Raw genomic sequence first — 13,203 nt, 5'->3', positions numbered from 1 at the left:
TTGTTCATGTCAGTCTCCCCCTGTACAATAAAAGTAGGGGGGAAAAATAGGAAATCAATACTTTTATTCAGCTAGGATTAATTAAATTGACCAAAGTGTCAATAAAGACATTTATAATGTTACAAAATGTTTCTATTATGAATAAAATGTGACAAATTATAATTTGCCTGTATGCTCTTACCCTAAAAATACAGGGGATGTCCTTCTTGTTAGCATGAATGACATCAGACTCCAGAACCGAGCTGGCAGAAAACTCTTCATCCCTGTTCAGGATAGTCAAGCACAAAATATTGAACTATTTCATGACATATTTGACTTAAATATTTGAGCATCACATTTGAATGAACACCTCCCTCACCTCATGTCTATGACCTGATTAACAATGACACCAGGCTGGGCACCTTTCCCTTCTCCAAGCTCATACAAGAAGAGTTTGAAGTCACAAACCACTGCCCAGACCCTCTGCCAACCCTTTTTCACCCCTGTGGGCTTTGGCACCTGGAAAAGATTGGCAAATCTCCATTACAAGGCAGCCAAAAAAAAAGGGGGGGGAAAAAGTTTGTGGCTAACAGCGTACATCCAGACAAACGAAAAAAGGAAGCATGTGCCAAATTTAGATGACCATAAAGACAGAGCAGCCAATAGTGAACAAAATATGAAGAGCAGAAGAAGTCTTACCCTAAGATGCCCCTCATATGCAGTCCCAATGCCCCTCTGAGTATCAATTCCCAATTTGCCTTTTGTTTGGTCTGGTGCGACGGGGCACACAGAGGGGGCTTTATCAGCACAGGTGACGTGACAGGAGAAGTTGCAGACTGTAAGGAGAGATGAAGGACACAGGCACTGAGTATTACTGAGCATTGTGCAAATAAAGTATCCTGGGATTGGGGTACATTCAATAAACCAATGTGAAAGGAAAGCTTCGCCCTTATTTTATTCCAAACCGCTATGACTTTATTTCTTCAGTGGAGCACAAAAGGGAAAATTTTAAAGGATTATACTGATTATCCTAGTGTGCTCCTCTGAATAAATAAAGTCATATGGGTTTGATCATCTCGAAAACTAACAGAACTGTTTTTAATCATTTAAACAGCTTTCATTTCTCTTCTGTTATCCTCACCTTCACAGGCGCAGCCCTGACGGATAAGTCCCACCATGAGAGAGGTGCACTGATTACATTTGGTGGGAACGGTGAAGGACTTCACAATAAACTGGTGCGCCTTGGGCTGTGGAGCAGAGAACATCAGCAATGTAATAAAACCATTTCCATAGATATCCAACTAAATCGGCCAAGCATTAAGACAAATGCTAGACAATAAGAGTGTGGGACAAAATTCCTATAGCACACAATACAAGTCATTTTATATCACAGTAACATTATACAGTATATTAAAATTCTTGGGGGGAAAAAGTTAATACTAAAAGCAATTCTGTGACACAAATATATACAAATGTATATCACAGTACAGAAATTAATACCTTTATTAAGCATTACATTAAGATTCCATTTCAAATAAATGCTGTTCTTTTGAACTTTCTATTCATCAAAGAATCTTGAAAACAATGTATTGTGGTTTCCACAAAAATATTAAGCAGCACAACTGTTTTCAAAATTGATAATAATAAGAAATGTTTCTTGACAACCAAATCAGCATATTAGAATGATTTCTGATCATGTGACACTAAAGAGTAGAGTAATGACTGCTAAAAATTCAGCTTTGCCATCACAGGAATATAAATATTATATAAAACAGTTATTTAAAATTTCTACTATTTTACAAATTTCTACTGTTGTGACGTAAGTAGTCACATATCGGCATACCGTCCATGTCAAAACCAAAAAGTCGTTTTTTTTTTTGTTTTTTTTTTGTGGCCTAAATCCCTTGTGTTACCTTAGGTGACGAGTGTCCCAAGCTCCCGTAGCCTGATCTGCCTGTTGGAGTCTGAAGACTACGTGACGTATGGTCGATCAACTAGGAAAAGGACACACCAACATATCAGTGCATTTTATTATATAAAAAAAGGTCATGCTAAGAAGTTAAAGTGATAATTCACTCCAAATGAAAATTCTGTCATCATTTACTCATGTCGTTCCAAACCTGCATGAGTTTCTTTCTTCTGTGCAACACAAATGCATAAATGCCGGATATGGGCTGGATCACTTGGCCAGTACATCTGCTTTTGTGCTTCACAGTGGGCAAAAAAGCATATTGGTTTGGAATGACATGAGGGCGAGTAAATACCAACAGGATTTTCATTTTTGGGTGGACTATCCCTTTAAGAGCCCAAATGATACCTCAATAGGCTCCATGTCACTGGCGGTGGACGGGGACCTTGAGCGCGATATACGGCGAGATCTTGAGTCTTCATCTCGTGATGGAGTGTTGGAGGGAGTGAAATCTGCCGAATCAAGCTGAGAAGCAAAAAGATGGTAATTATCTTTATTAAAAGGTTTCATACGGCACAGACTGTGACACCAGAAGAACATGCCACCATGCAGAGCTAAAACAAATTCACAGCGGTACATTAAGCCCATAAAGCTTATCGTGACAATAACACTTTACTGGAATTACACCCTCTAAGCAGAACAAAGCATGTGCACCCAGGCTCCAAGCCAATGAGTAAAAAGGCACAATATACCACTACGCAGAGACCACACACCAACTACACATGCAAGACAGAATGAAGGGTAGAAACAGCATGGAAACCATATTCACACTTTATGAGGATCTGTAAAGGATTAGTTCACTCAAATGTGAAAATTCTGTCATCATTTGCTCAGCATCATGTCTTTGCAAACCTGTATGACTTCTGACTCTTCAACAAATAATTACATTATTGTTCAGAAGTTTTGGGTTGGTTAGATTTTTTAATGAAGATGTATCTTATGCTCATCAAAGTTGCATTTATTTGATCAATATTATTACAATTCAAAGTAAACGTTCTTTATTTTAATGTAATTGATCCTATGATGTCAAAGCTGAATTTTCAGCAGCCATTATGCCACTCTTAAGTGTCACATGATCCTTCAGAATTCATTAAAATATGCCGACATTATCAATATTGAAAACAGTTGTGCTTCTTAATATTGGCCGTGACTTTTCAGCCATCTTTGATGAACAGAAAGTTCAAAAGAACATTATTTATTTGAAATAGAATTATTTTACCATAATACAGTAAATGTCTTTACTGTCAAGTTTTGATCAATTTAAAATTCAATGCATCCTTGCTGAATAAAAAGATCTTAACTGACCCCAAACATTTGAATGGTAGTTTACTTTCCTTTTTCCTCATATACAAAGCTATCTTATGTCTTTTTTTTGTAGTTTGATAGTCTTTGAATGGAAACGAGGAGAGTAAAAATTCTTACTAACTTCTGTGAACCATGGAAGAAAGTAAGCCATGTTTGTTTGGATCAACTTGAGGGTGAGTAAATGATGAGAAAATGTTCATTTATACAACTTATTTTTGTCTTTATAATAATTATACATCAGCAAAAGTTAAATTAGATCCAAATATTGAGCCACATAAATGAATTCTATATCCTTCCATTTAAAAGGACTTTTAAAATCATAAAAGCACATGGTATGGAAAACAAACCACCAAGTTTAATTAACCAACCCAGACAATAACCCAGTTTCTCTGAAGTATATTCATATATACCACTTCAATCACATATATGGTATATATGCATTTGGATAGATGAAAGAAAGTTTCAAACACATTTCAGATGCATTTAAGCATTAAAGGTCTCATGCAATACAGATATCACCACAATCAGCTGCCACCGATGCAGTTTGCAAAACAGGCCATCACAACCACAGGAAAAAACATATGACGGGAGGATTTTACTGTGACACAGGACAAAAGCGGGTCTTACACGTCTGGTTTTGCTTCCGAAACCAAAAGAGGGTGATCGCTTCATATGGAGAGAGAAAGATGAGAAGAGAGTCAAACTTAATGTACAATGTCAGCTGGATAGGATAAAGGTCTGGGACGACAGGCAAGAAAATAGAGGGAAGGGAATGAGGGCATGTAAGAACACATCTAATCTGTGGATGGATTTCTGAGTATAGTTTACATGCACAAAGGAATCGCTTCACATCAAAGAACTCCAAGGAGGCACTACCACAAGAGACTGAGGTGGATGTAGGATCAGATAAGTAAAACATAACATCGGTAGAATGTGAAGTCAATTCAATATTGAATTCAATACTAAAAAGTATCAATAAAAAGGATTTGTGTAGTGAAAAATGTACTTTATTTCCCAATTTGTCTGTGCTGTGCATTTTTCTTGCTTATTTAAGTATTGTGCTATTAGCTTAGCAACATGCTAATTTCAAATTCAATTGCGAGTTTCCTGTTGTATTCTGATATTATTTCTATGGGAGTTTCATAACGGGAGTAGGGCTGTTGTTTGTCTGCTTTTAAATGTGTAAAATAAATGCTGTAAAAAGACATTAACAATATATCTTGGCTGAAGGAAAACTTACATCTTCCCAAAATTCAACTAAAGAAGATGAAGAGGAAGAAAAGGAGTCCTGATGGACAAAAGAATGAAAAACATAAAACAAAACAATATGACATGTGAAAAAAAAAAACTGAAAATAATAAAACAGATCAGGACGTATCAAAAGAATACAGTAAACAAAAACAAAAAAACTAAAGAAGAATGATGAAAATTATTTGTTTGGAAACCAGATTGACTTTCTATGCAAATGTTCTCATGACCAACACCTAGGATCACAAACTTACATCAAACTGATCCAGAGCAGAAGTGGGCGCATTGAGGAATGCCAAGAAGGAATTCTGTGAATCCTGATGCTTCACACCTACAAATGACAGAATCTTATTAAAAGACCTAATTACTTAAATCTCACATAGCCAGAACTGTTGTTATTATGCGACACTGTGAAAAGCAATGCTACATAAATTATGTGGATATTTGATTGTCACCAGTGTAGTTACTGTTACCTAAAATCATTTTTGTTAATTGAAATAAGGTGGATATAAAATAAACAAACATTAGAACAAAAGATTAAACAAAAATTTAATTTTGTAAGGCAACTAACAAACAAATAAGCTGAAGTACTAAAATTACTAAAACTAAACTGCAACAAAAATGAAAACTAATTAAAAAAAAAACTAATAAATGACAAAATAACTCAAATTAAAATAAAACTGAAAATATGTAAATAACACAGTCACCTCTCCTCAGCCTCAGCTCCTCTGTCTCCTTCCTCAGCCTCTCGATTTCTGCCAGCAGGTCCTGGTTTCTACTTTCAGATTCTTGCAATTTGCTGTGAGACAAAAATAACAGACAGAAAACTATGTCACTCTATTTAAATTCACCTCATTTGAGAAGAGAGAGTGAACAAAATAAAGTAAGTTCAGCTAAGTTCATCGTATTCACCAAATCAAGAAGAAAAGTGAATCTCAAAGCTATTCACATAAAGAGTGAAACAAATATTCACTGAGCTGAAAAAAAAAAGACTTTAAATCAAATCAGCAAACAAAATCTCTCCGGTTTCAGTAGAGTTAAGCAGAACTATGTTGATATGTATGGTCTCACCATTCTGTGGCAATGCTGGATGCTTTGACTTTGTTAAGCTCGTCCTGGATGGACTGTTTGGCTCTGATCTCGGCATCCAGCGCAGACTGCAGCTCCAGACGCGCAGACATGTCCAGCTTAGCAAAGCGCCTCATCTTCCACGGCATGTCCTGACAAAGCGAGAGAGACCCACCACATCAAAAGAGCAGAAAGAAGAGGATATGCGTTTCATCCTTATCTGCTGTGTGCGTGTGTCTCACCGTTCCTCTAGCTCCCAAGCTTGTGTTCCGGAGCCCTTCAAGCTCCTCTGTCATTTTTGTGGCCAGAGCTTGGAGGTAACCACGAGCGTCCTTCTCGTCGCTCACCCTGCACAGATTAGCTAAGTTCAGCTAAACTCAAAATGAAGCACAAAATCTGCAGATGCAAGTTTTTATTTAAAACCGAAAACTTCAAGTGATGAATGGTCACTAGATGGCCACTTGATATGCACAGCCATGCAGATCTGGGTAAAGGTCACCATCATCATGTCTTTCTCTGCAGGTGTGATGGCAAGCAGCTGCAGGTAGGGGGCTCCACTCACCACTGGATGATCTCAGTTATCTGGGCCTCCCAGTGGGCAACACTCTCCTTCTTATCAGCCAGCTCTCTCATCTCCTCTTCCAGCTGCCTGTGACTACTGCTGAGCTGCTCATATACAGAGTTCAGCTGAGGAGAGAAAAAGTGACCACAAGGAGTAAAGGTGGGAGGAATCAGATAGATGGAGATTGGACGGGTAAGACAGCCACTGCTATATGGCTGTCATTGTTATCAGTGTTGTTATTGTTAACTAAAACCATTTAAAAACATTTAAACTTAAAACAAATTAAATTAAAAAGATTTCAAGTGAAATCAGCGAACAAAATTTCTCTAGTTTTGGTAGAGTCGAGCAGAATCACATTGATATTTGTGGTCTTACTCCACCCGCTCTGAGCAGGATTCGAACTGGTGTCTCCGGCATGGGAGGCAGGCGCACAAACAAGGACGCTAAAGACTGCAGTCTCTAATGTCAGTTGCTAGTACACATCTTGAGGCCAGGAAAGTGGCCTCCATTACACTCACCCCCCTAATACTCACTCCCATCTGGGTCACGGCACCAATGTAACCAGTCCTACTCAACCCGCTCCAGCTCTTACTAGCTTGCGTTACATCACAATTTTGTGGCAATGTTGGATGCTTAAAAACAAACAAAAATGGAAATGTTGCTTTGGGAACTAACTGAACTAAATTAAGTTGACATTAAAATTACTAAAATTAAAAAAAAAAAAAAAAAATGAAAATACAAATGTTTTTCAGTTGTTTGCTAGATGGATACTCACTGGCCCAGTCAAAAGAGCTCAGTCAGAAGGCTCTTGAAATTGGACGAGTCACTCCTGAAGCATACATCTATGGCAATTTTCTGCTCATTTTATCGCCTGACTAATTATAAAAGTAATAGCACATTTCGTAGTTTATCCCAGATCAGCCTCACTAGCTTTTATTGGGTCTTTGTTCTGTAGGAAAGTGAACATTTTCCAAAAGACAGGAAGCAAACATACTTTGTTACGGCAAGTCTATACAAAACTTCTGTAGTGCTCTTTTATAGGAATGTGAATTTATTCAGGCATTTCACATCCTGGTTCAAATCCTTCCAAATGCCATCATTCTTGCTTATGTTTCCAAACCCCATCCAATCTGGCATTTGACATGACAGCCCTGGCAGGCTGCGCTATTGTTTTAAACTGCCTTTGTGTTTTGGGTTTCCAGGTATTTTTTACGAAATGAATAATGTTTAATATCCATGCCACCAAAAATAAGGAGCCCTTTAATATCTGATATGTCTAAACTTGCAGAATTATTTGACTGGCTGATTCTGATTTTACCTAGAGGTCCAAAGTCAACAGTGGCTGAGCCAAGAAGCAATTGTGTGTAAGTGTGTGTGGTTATGATCTCTCTCTAGGAATGTTAGCAGATTTGGGGAGAGAGTGCCAGAGGAGAAGGGGGAATTTCAGACGGGATTTGATGTATACTTTTTGTGATGAAAGAGATGCAGGCTAATGAATATCATGAGCATTGGCAAGTGTTTTTGAGAGCGATAGAGATCTCACCTTCTCCACTTCATTTGTGAGCTTCTTGTTCTCATCTGTCAGATGGGCTCTCTCCCTCTCATACTTCTGCTTGTACTCTGTCTCAAACTCCTCTCGGTCAGTTTGGCTGTTGCAAACACAATAATGAACATGATGTGTAGTTTGCAGTACAGCCGCATTCTGCTATCATGGAGCTATTTAACACAAACGATTCAATGTAAAGAATCAAATCTACAGGCTCAACAAGCTGGTCGTTCCAGCTTCAAATATCATGACCATGAACCATTCACAGACCACAGTTGTTATATTCAATACATTCAAATTCAGATTTATGCCTCTAAATGTCACATAAAAAACATGGTCCATCAGTTTGGCCTTCCTGTCTAAGTGGGTGGCAGACAAGAGAAGCTGTAAGTATCTGCTTATGCTAAGGCTGAGTGTTCCAGTAGCAATGTTAATTTTGACAGCAAATTTTGATTTAGTTTTGTCATAGTCTCCTGACTAAAATGCCAGTTAGTTTTAGTCATATTTTAATTTGTTTTAGTTTTAGTCTAGTTTAAGTCAACTAAGTATATGAATTTAGTCGACTTTGTTAAAGGATTAGTTTTCCTGATAATTTACTCACCCCCATGTCATCCAAGATGTTCATGTCTTTCTTTCTTCGGTCAACAAGAAATTTTGGTTTTTGATGAAAACTTTCCAGGAACATTCCACGCTTTGAAGCTGCACTGAAACGTTGAAGGTCAAAATTACAGTTTCAGTGTAGCTTCAAAGCATTTTACAAGATCCCAGACGAGGAATAAGGGTCTTATCTAGAGAAACCATCACTCATTTTCTAAAAATTGTATACGTTTTAACCATAAATGCTCATCTTTAACTAGCTCTCTTCTTCTTCTTCTCTATTAGAATAACAGCAGTGTAGACGCTGCTAAATGTATTACTGCCCTCATCAGGTAAAAGTTCGAACTAATTGTTATATACTTGCACTAGCATATTGTATATGACAATTTAGTTCAAACTTTGACCTGTGGAGGGCAGTACTACCCTTAGCAGTGTCTACACTGCTGGAATTCAAATAGAGAAGAAGAAGAGAGCTAGTTCATGATGAGCATTTATGGTTAAAATGTATAAACTTTTTTATTTTTTTTTAGAAAATGAGCGATGGTTTCTCCAGATAAGACCCTTATTTCTCATCTGGGATCGCTGTAAACTGTAATTTTGACCTTCAACTAGGGATGTCCAGATCCGATCACGTGATCGGAAATCGGGCCCGATCATGTGGTTTCAGACTCGATCGGAATCGGACGTTACCTCCCGATCAGGCTCGGATATATATGTATATATATTCTCATTATTTTTAACACATCTATAGTGATGCGGTGGCACAGAGTTAGGCCTGTTTCACACTGCAAGCGTAAGCGGCGCGTGAGTAGGGCATATTTTTTTCAGCGTGCATGTCAACCAATGGATGCATTCACACAGGCAGCAGGAGCAGCTCGTAAAGCGTCAGGCAGGAGCGTCGCGTAAGCAGCAGTGCCGCGATCGTCTCGGCACCGAGTCTATCCCTGTGTCTCAATCAGCTCCCTAGCTGGTCGTGAATCAGTATATAATGAAAGTGAATGTGGCTGATACCCTGATCAGTGCCCTGACTACTGAACTAGGGAGCTGATGGAGACACACGCTGCGCTGCTGACGCGTAATTAAAGTGAAAGCACACTTTTGATGGACAAAATAAATATAATTTCACACAAAAAGTGTTCAAAATGCACACAACACGCATGTCTAATGTGTTTTAACAAGAATTTGAGTATGACAGAAAAGAAAATTACGAATAAAAAAAAATAATAGAAGATTTACCCATGTAAACTTGTTTTTTATTATTCAGTTTGGGTTAAAGTATGGTGTATTATAAAAAACTAAAGTAAACTAGCCAGAAAATATGATATATATAAACACTATTTTAGTTATTACACAGACTGCAGCATACCCAAATCAAACCAAATATATTTGTTTTTATATTAGCCTTTTTTATATTTACTGTTGCACTAAAGTGAAGTGAAGTGAACAATTTATGTTATTTATTACTTGATTGTTCAAGCTACCTCACAGAAGTGCTCTGTTTGTAATTAAATAAAAAATAAGGAAAGTCCTGGATCTGTTTTTTTATTCTTTTTTTGATGTATTATAGAAGTATCGGATCGGGACTCGGTATCGGCAGATACTCAAAATCAAATGACTCGGACTCGAGGGCAAAAAAACCTGATCGGGACATCCCTACCTTCAACCGTTTGGGCTCCAGTGAAGTCCACTATATGGAGAATAATCCTGGAATGTTTTCATCAACAACCTTAATTTCTTTTCGACTGAAGAAAGAAGATCATGGAAATCTTGGATGACATGGGGGTGAGGAAATTATCAGGAAATTTTCATTTGAAAATGAACTAATCCTATAATGTTTTGAGTAAAATTAATGATGAACAGCGGCAGGTTTATTAGGCTGCTGTCAATGTAAGGCTGAATGCACAGATCCAGTACACTAATATACATCCAATATTCTCCAAACTGTTTACATTCACTTAAGACATAAATGACTGTGTTTTCACATTTATCCATATGCCTGCTCCTCTCTTTCTCTCAGATGTTTATATTTTTGAAAGTTTTATAAGACAAGCATACACCAACTTATGTCCCACCGGGTAGATCACATTACAATTAAAATGTGCGCATCTAACCATGCAGGACATAATTTATGGCTGGATCACTTCCCAAATTGTTTCTCCCTAACATTGTTTTTCGATTTTCATCATAGTTTTTTTTTTTTGTCATTTAAAACTGTTTTTTATTTTTTTTATCTTGTTTTCATCACTCAAAAAATGTTGACAAAAATTCTGATGAAAATTATGTCAACTAAATTAACACTGGCCAGCAGCTGTACAATAATCTAAAGCCATAACTGACAATAAGAAAAATGGAAAGAATGTGATTTGAAATGAAAAGAAATCACACAAATACCTGATCACGTATAGTCACACATGTACCTTTCTCTGCGGGTTTTCTCCAGTTTGTCTTTGAGCATGAGAATCTCTTTCTGGAGTGTGAGGTGTTGACCCTCTGCGTCACGTAGCTCCTTCTTGAGGCCCTTCAGCTCAGTGCTGTGGAGCGTCTCCCGGCGACACAACTCCTCCTCGTACTGTACGTTCTTCTTCTCCAGCTCTGCCCGTACGCGCATGAGCTCCTGCTGCTGGTCTGAGGTCGCAGCTGCGTGAGGCGGCCCAGCCTGTTTCAACTGCTGCAAGAAGACCAATACATACATATTTGGTGTAAAGTAGAAGAAAGAGGAAAATGAGTGTCTAAAAGTGTTTTTTATTTAAAATTCATATTTCATATTAAATGTATTAATGTATGTTAATGTAGTCATGCAATGTGTCACCTTCATGCCCTCCAGCTCCTCCTCCAGTTGTCTGCTGTACTGTTCGGTTCTCTCTCGTAGCTTCCTCTCCTTCTGAGCTTCTGCCGCCTGCTCCTCAGCCTGGGCCTCCAACTGAAAGGAAAACACCACAGACATCAAATACGCAGCCAACAGCCAACAAATCCACAAATATGATACCACTGATGATTGCTGGGGCACTGCATCAAAATTAAAGCCATGTTGACTTTGCTTACATAGTGGTGAAACATCAGTAAGTTTCAGCAGGGTGGGTGGTTTTGAAGTATATACCTCTTTGCGCATTTTCTCAGCCTTGCGTATCTCTAGCCGCAGAGCCTCTAGTTTTTGCGACACTCCTTCCATCTCCTCTTCTTTGTCTCGGAACTGTCGGCTCAGCCGCTGCTTTTGTGAGAGCAGATCACTCAGCTGTTCGTTTAGCTCAGAGAACTCCTCCATGGCCATCTTCTTTTGACTGTGAGCATCCTTTAACTCCTTCCACTGAGCCTTCACCTTCTCTCCCAACTCCAGCAGCTCCTTCACATATTCATTACAGAATCAACAGTGATATAACTTATCTTCTAGGATCAACTAAAGTCATTGAGCTAAAGAGTAATCTTTAACCGTGCCGTTTAACAGATTAAAGTCAGCTCGGGTCCCTGTGACCATTACACTATGCCAGCAAATCACAAACAGAGGAACTAGTTGGTAATTTATGGCAATTAGCCTGAAAAAACACAGCACAGAGCAGCTTAAAGTGGCTAGTTAGTCTCCCAGTCTAGCAAAGCTGTCTGTTTAGATGGTTTTTGAAGGGTTTGGGGCATTTTTCAGCTCGTTAACAAACATGACCACTTAAAACCATCCAAGACCAGCAAATCTCAAACTATATTAAGTGGTATTATATGTTTTTATATGTTCCTTGAGGATCACTTATAATGTTAATAAAGGTTTTTGCACAACAAAAAATAAAAAAATTTCAACTTTCATTCTGCCCCTCTGACTGAAATGATAAATTTGTAACGACAGCTTCTTTAAAGGGTTACTTCACCCAAAAAAAAAAAATCTTTCATTAATTACTCACCTTCATGTCGTTCCACATCCGTAAGACCTTTGTTCATCTTCGGAACACAATTTAAGATATTTTTGATAAAATCCGATGGCTCAGTGAGGCCTCCATTGACAGCAAGATCATTAACACTTTCAAATGCCCAGAAAGCTACTAAAGACATATTTAAAACAGTTCACGTGACGTTCAAGTGACGGTTCAGAGCGTGTATCAAGCTGCCAAATCACGTGAACCATTGAAATTTCAAAACGTTTCAAAACATTTATGACATAACGAAGCCTCGTTTACTGAAATCCCGTGACTTTGGCAGTTTGATTCACGCTCCAAACCACTGATTCGAAACAAAAGATGTAAGATTGTAAAGCTTCGAAGCTTCATGAAGCAGTGTTTTGAAATCGCACATCACTAGATATTGTTGAATAAAGTCGTTATTTTGTTTTTTTGGCACACAATAAGTATTCTCGTTGCTTCATAACATTAAGGCTGAACCACTGTTGCCACATGAACTGTTTTAAATATGTCTTTAGTAGCTTTCTGGGGATTTAAAAGTGTTAATTATCTTGCTGTCAATGGAGGTCTCACTGAGCCATCGGATTTCATCAAAAATATCTTAATTTGTGTTCCGAAGATGAACGAAGGTCTTACGGGTGTGGAACGACATGAGAGTAAGTAATAAATGACAGATTTTTCATTTTTGGGTAAACTTGCCCTTTAAGGCTTGTTATGATTGGCTAAAATTATTGCATAGGAAACAGTATCAAATGCCGGTCTACTGCACATTATTAAGTGTTTTGGAAACATTATCCATATAAAACCATCATTTACAGACAAAGATTCATTTACTTAGGATTTATGATGTAGCTGCTGTAATATTCAATACAGCTGACTGCTTCATCTGTCAACAAACGTTTCTTTGCAAACTCTCCATTACACTGTGCCTCATTTACAAAACAATCTGCAGTCAAATTCATTAAGCGACTGAACACCAGTAGACGGGGCCTATGGTGTGATGACATCTCGCTCGGGAGCCAGGCATATGCAAATGCATGATCTTTTTAAG

At 38.0% G+C, this 13,203-nt stretch overlaps 1 protein-coding gene across 5 annotated transcripts in view; it reads right to left on the bottom strand.

Moving 5' to 3' along the window:
* Window positions 1–13,203, bottom strand: part of cdc42bpab (CDC42 binding protein kinase alpha (DMPK-like) b) — a 67,082-nt gene that overhangs the window by 12,168 nt on the left and 41,711 nt on the right. For 3 of the 5 annotated variants that reach the window (XM_067384126.1, XM_067384128.1, XM_067384130.1), the window contains exons 14-30: window positions 11,372–11,614; window positions 11,084–11,194; window positions 10,692–10,942; window positions 7,675–7,780; window positions 6,132–6,256; window positions 5,812–5,917; window positions 5,573–5,721; window positions 5,209–5,300; window positions 4,756–4,832; window positions 4,494–4,541; window positions 3,881–3,919; window positions 2,297–2,413; window positions 1,893–1,973; window positions 1,121–1,226; window positions 679–815; window positions 359–498; window positions 182–263 (exon numbers count right to left, since the gene is read on the bottom strand). In XM_067384126.1, the coding sequence (XP_067240227.1) occupies window positions 182–263; window positions 359–498; window positions 679–815; window positions 1,121–1,226; window positions 1,893–1,973; window positions 2,297–2,413; window positions 3,881–3,919; window positions 4,494–4,541; window positions 4,756–4,832; window positions 5,209–5,300; window positions 5,573–5,721; window positions 5,812–5,917; window positions 6,132–6,256; window positions 7,675–7,780; window positions 10,692–10,942; window positions 11,084–11,194; window positions 11,372–11,614 (2,010 nt within the window). The remainder of the gene's footprint in view (window positions 1–181; window positions 264–358; window positions 499–678; window positions 816–1,120; window positions 1,227–1,892; window positions 1,974–2,296; window positions 2,414–3,880; window positions 3,920–4,493; window positions 4,542–4,755; window positions 4,833–5,208; window positions 5,301–5,572; window positions 5,722–5,811; window positions 5,918–6,131; window positions 6,257–7,674; window positions 7,781–10,691; window positions 10,943–11,083; window positions 11,195–11,371; window positions 11,615–13,203) is intronic. The other 2 variants (XM_067384127.1, XM_067384129.1) reach the window with 1 other exon arrangement.

This window comes from Chanodichthys erythropterus, chromosome 4, assembly GCF_024489055.1.
Source record: "Chanodichthys erythropterus isolate Z2021 chromosome 4, ASM2448905v1, whole genome shotgun sequence".
NCBI lineage: Eukaryota > Metazoa > Chordata > Actinopteri > Cypriniformes > Xenocyprididae > Chanodichthys > Chanodichthys erythropterus.
Note: the sequence above shows the minus strand (reverse complement) of the source record. Positions and strands in the feature narration are given on the sequence as shown.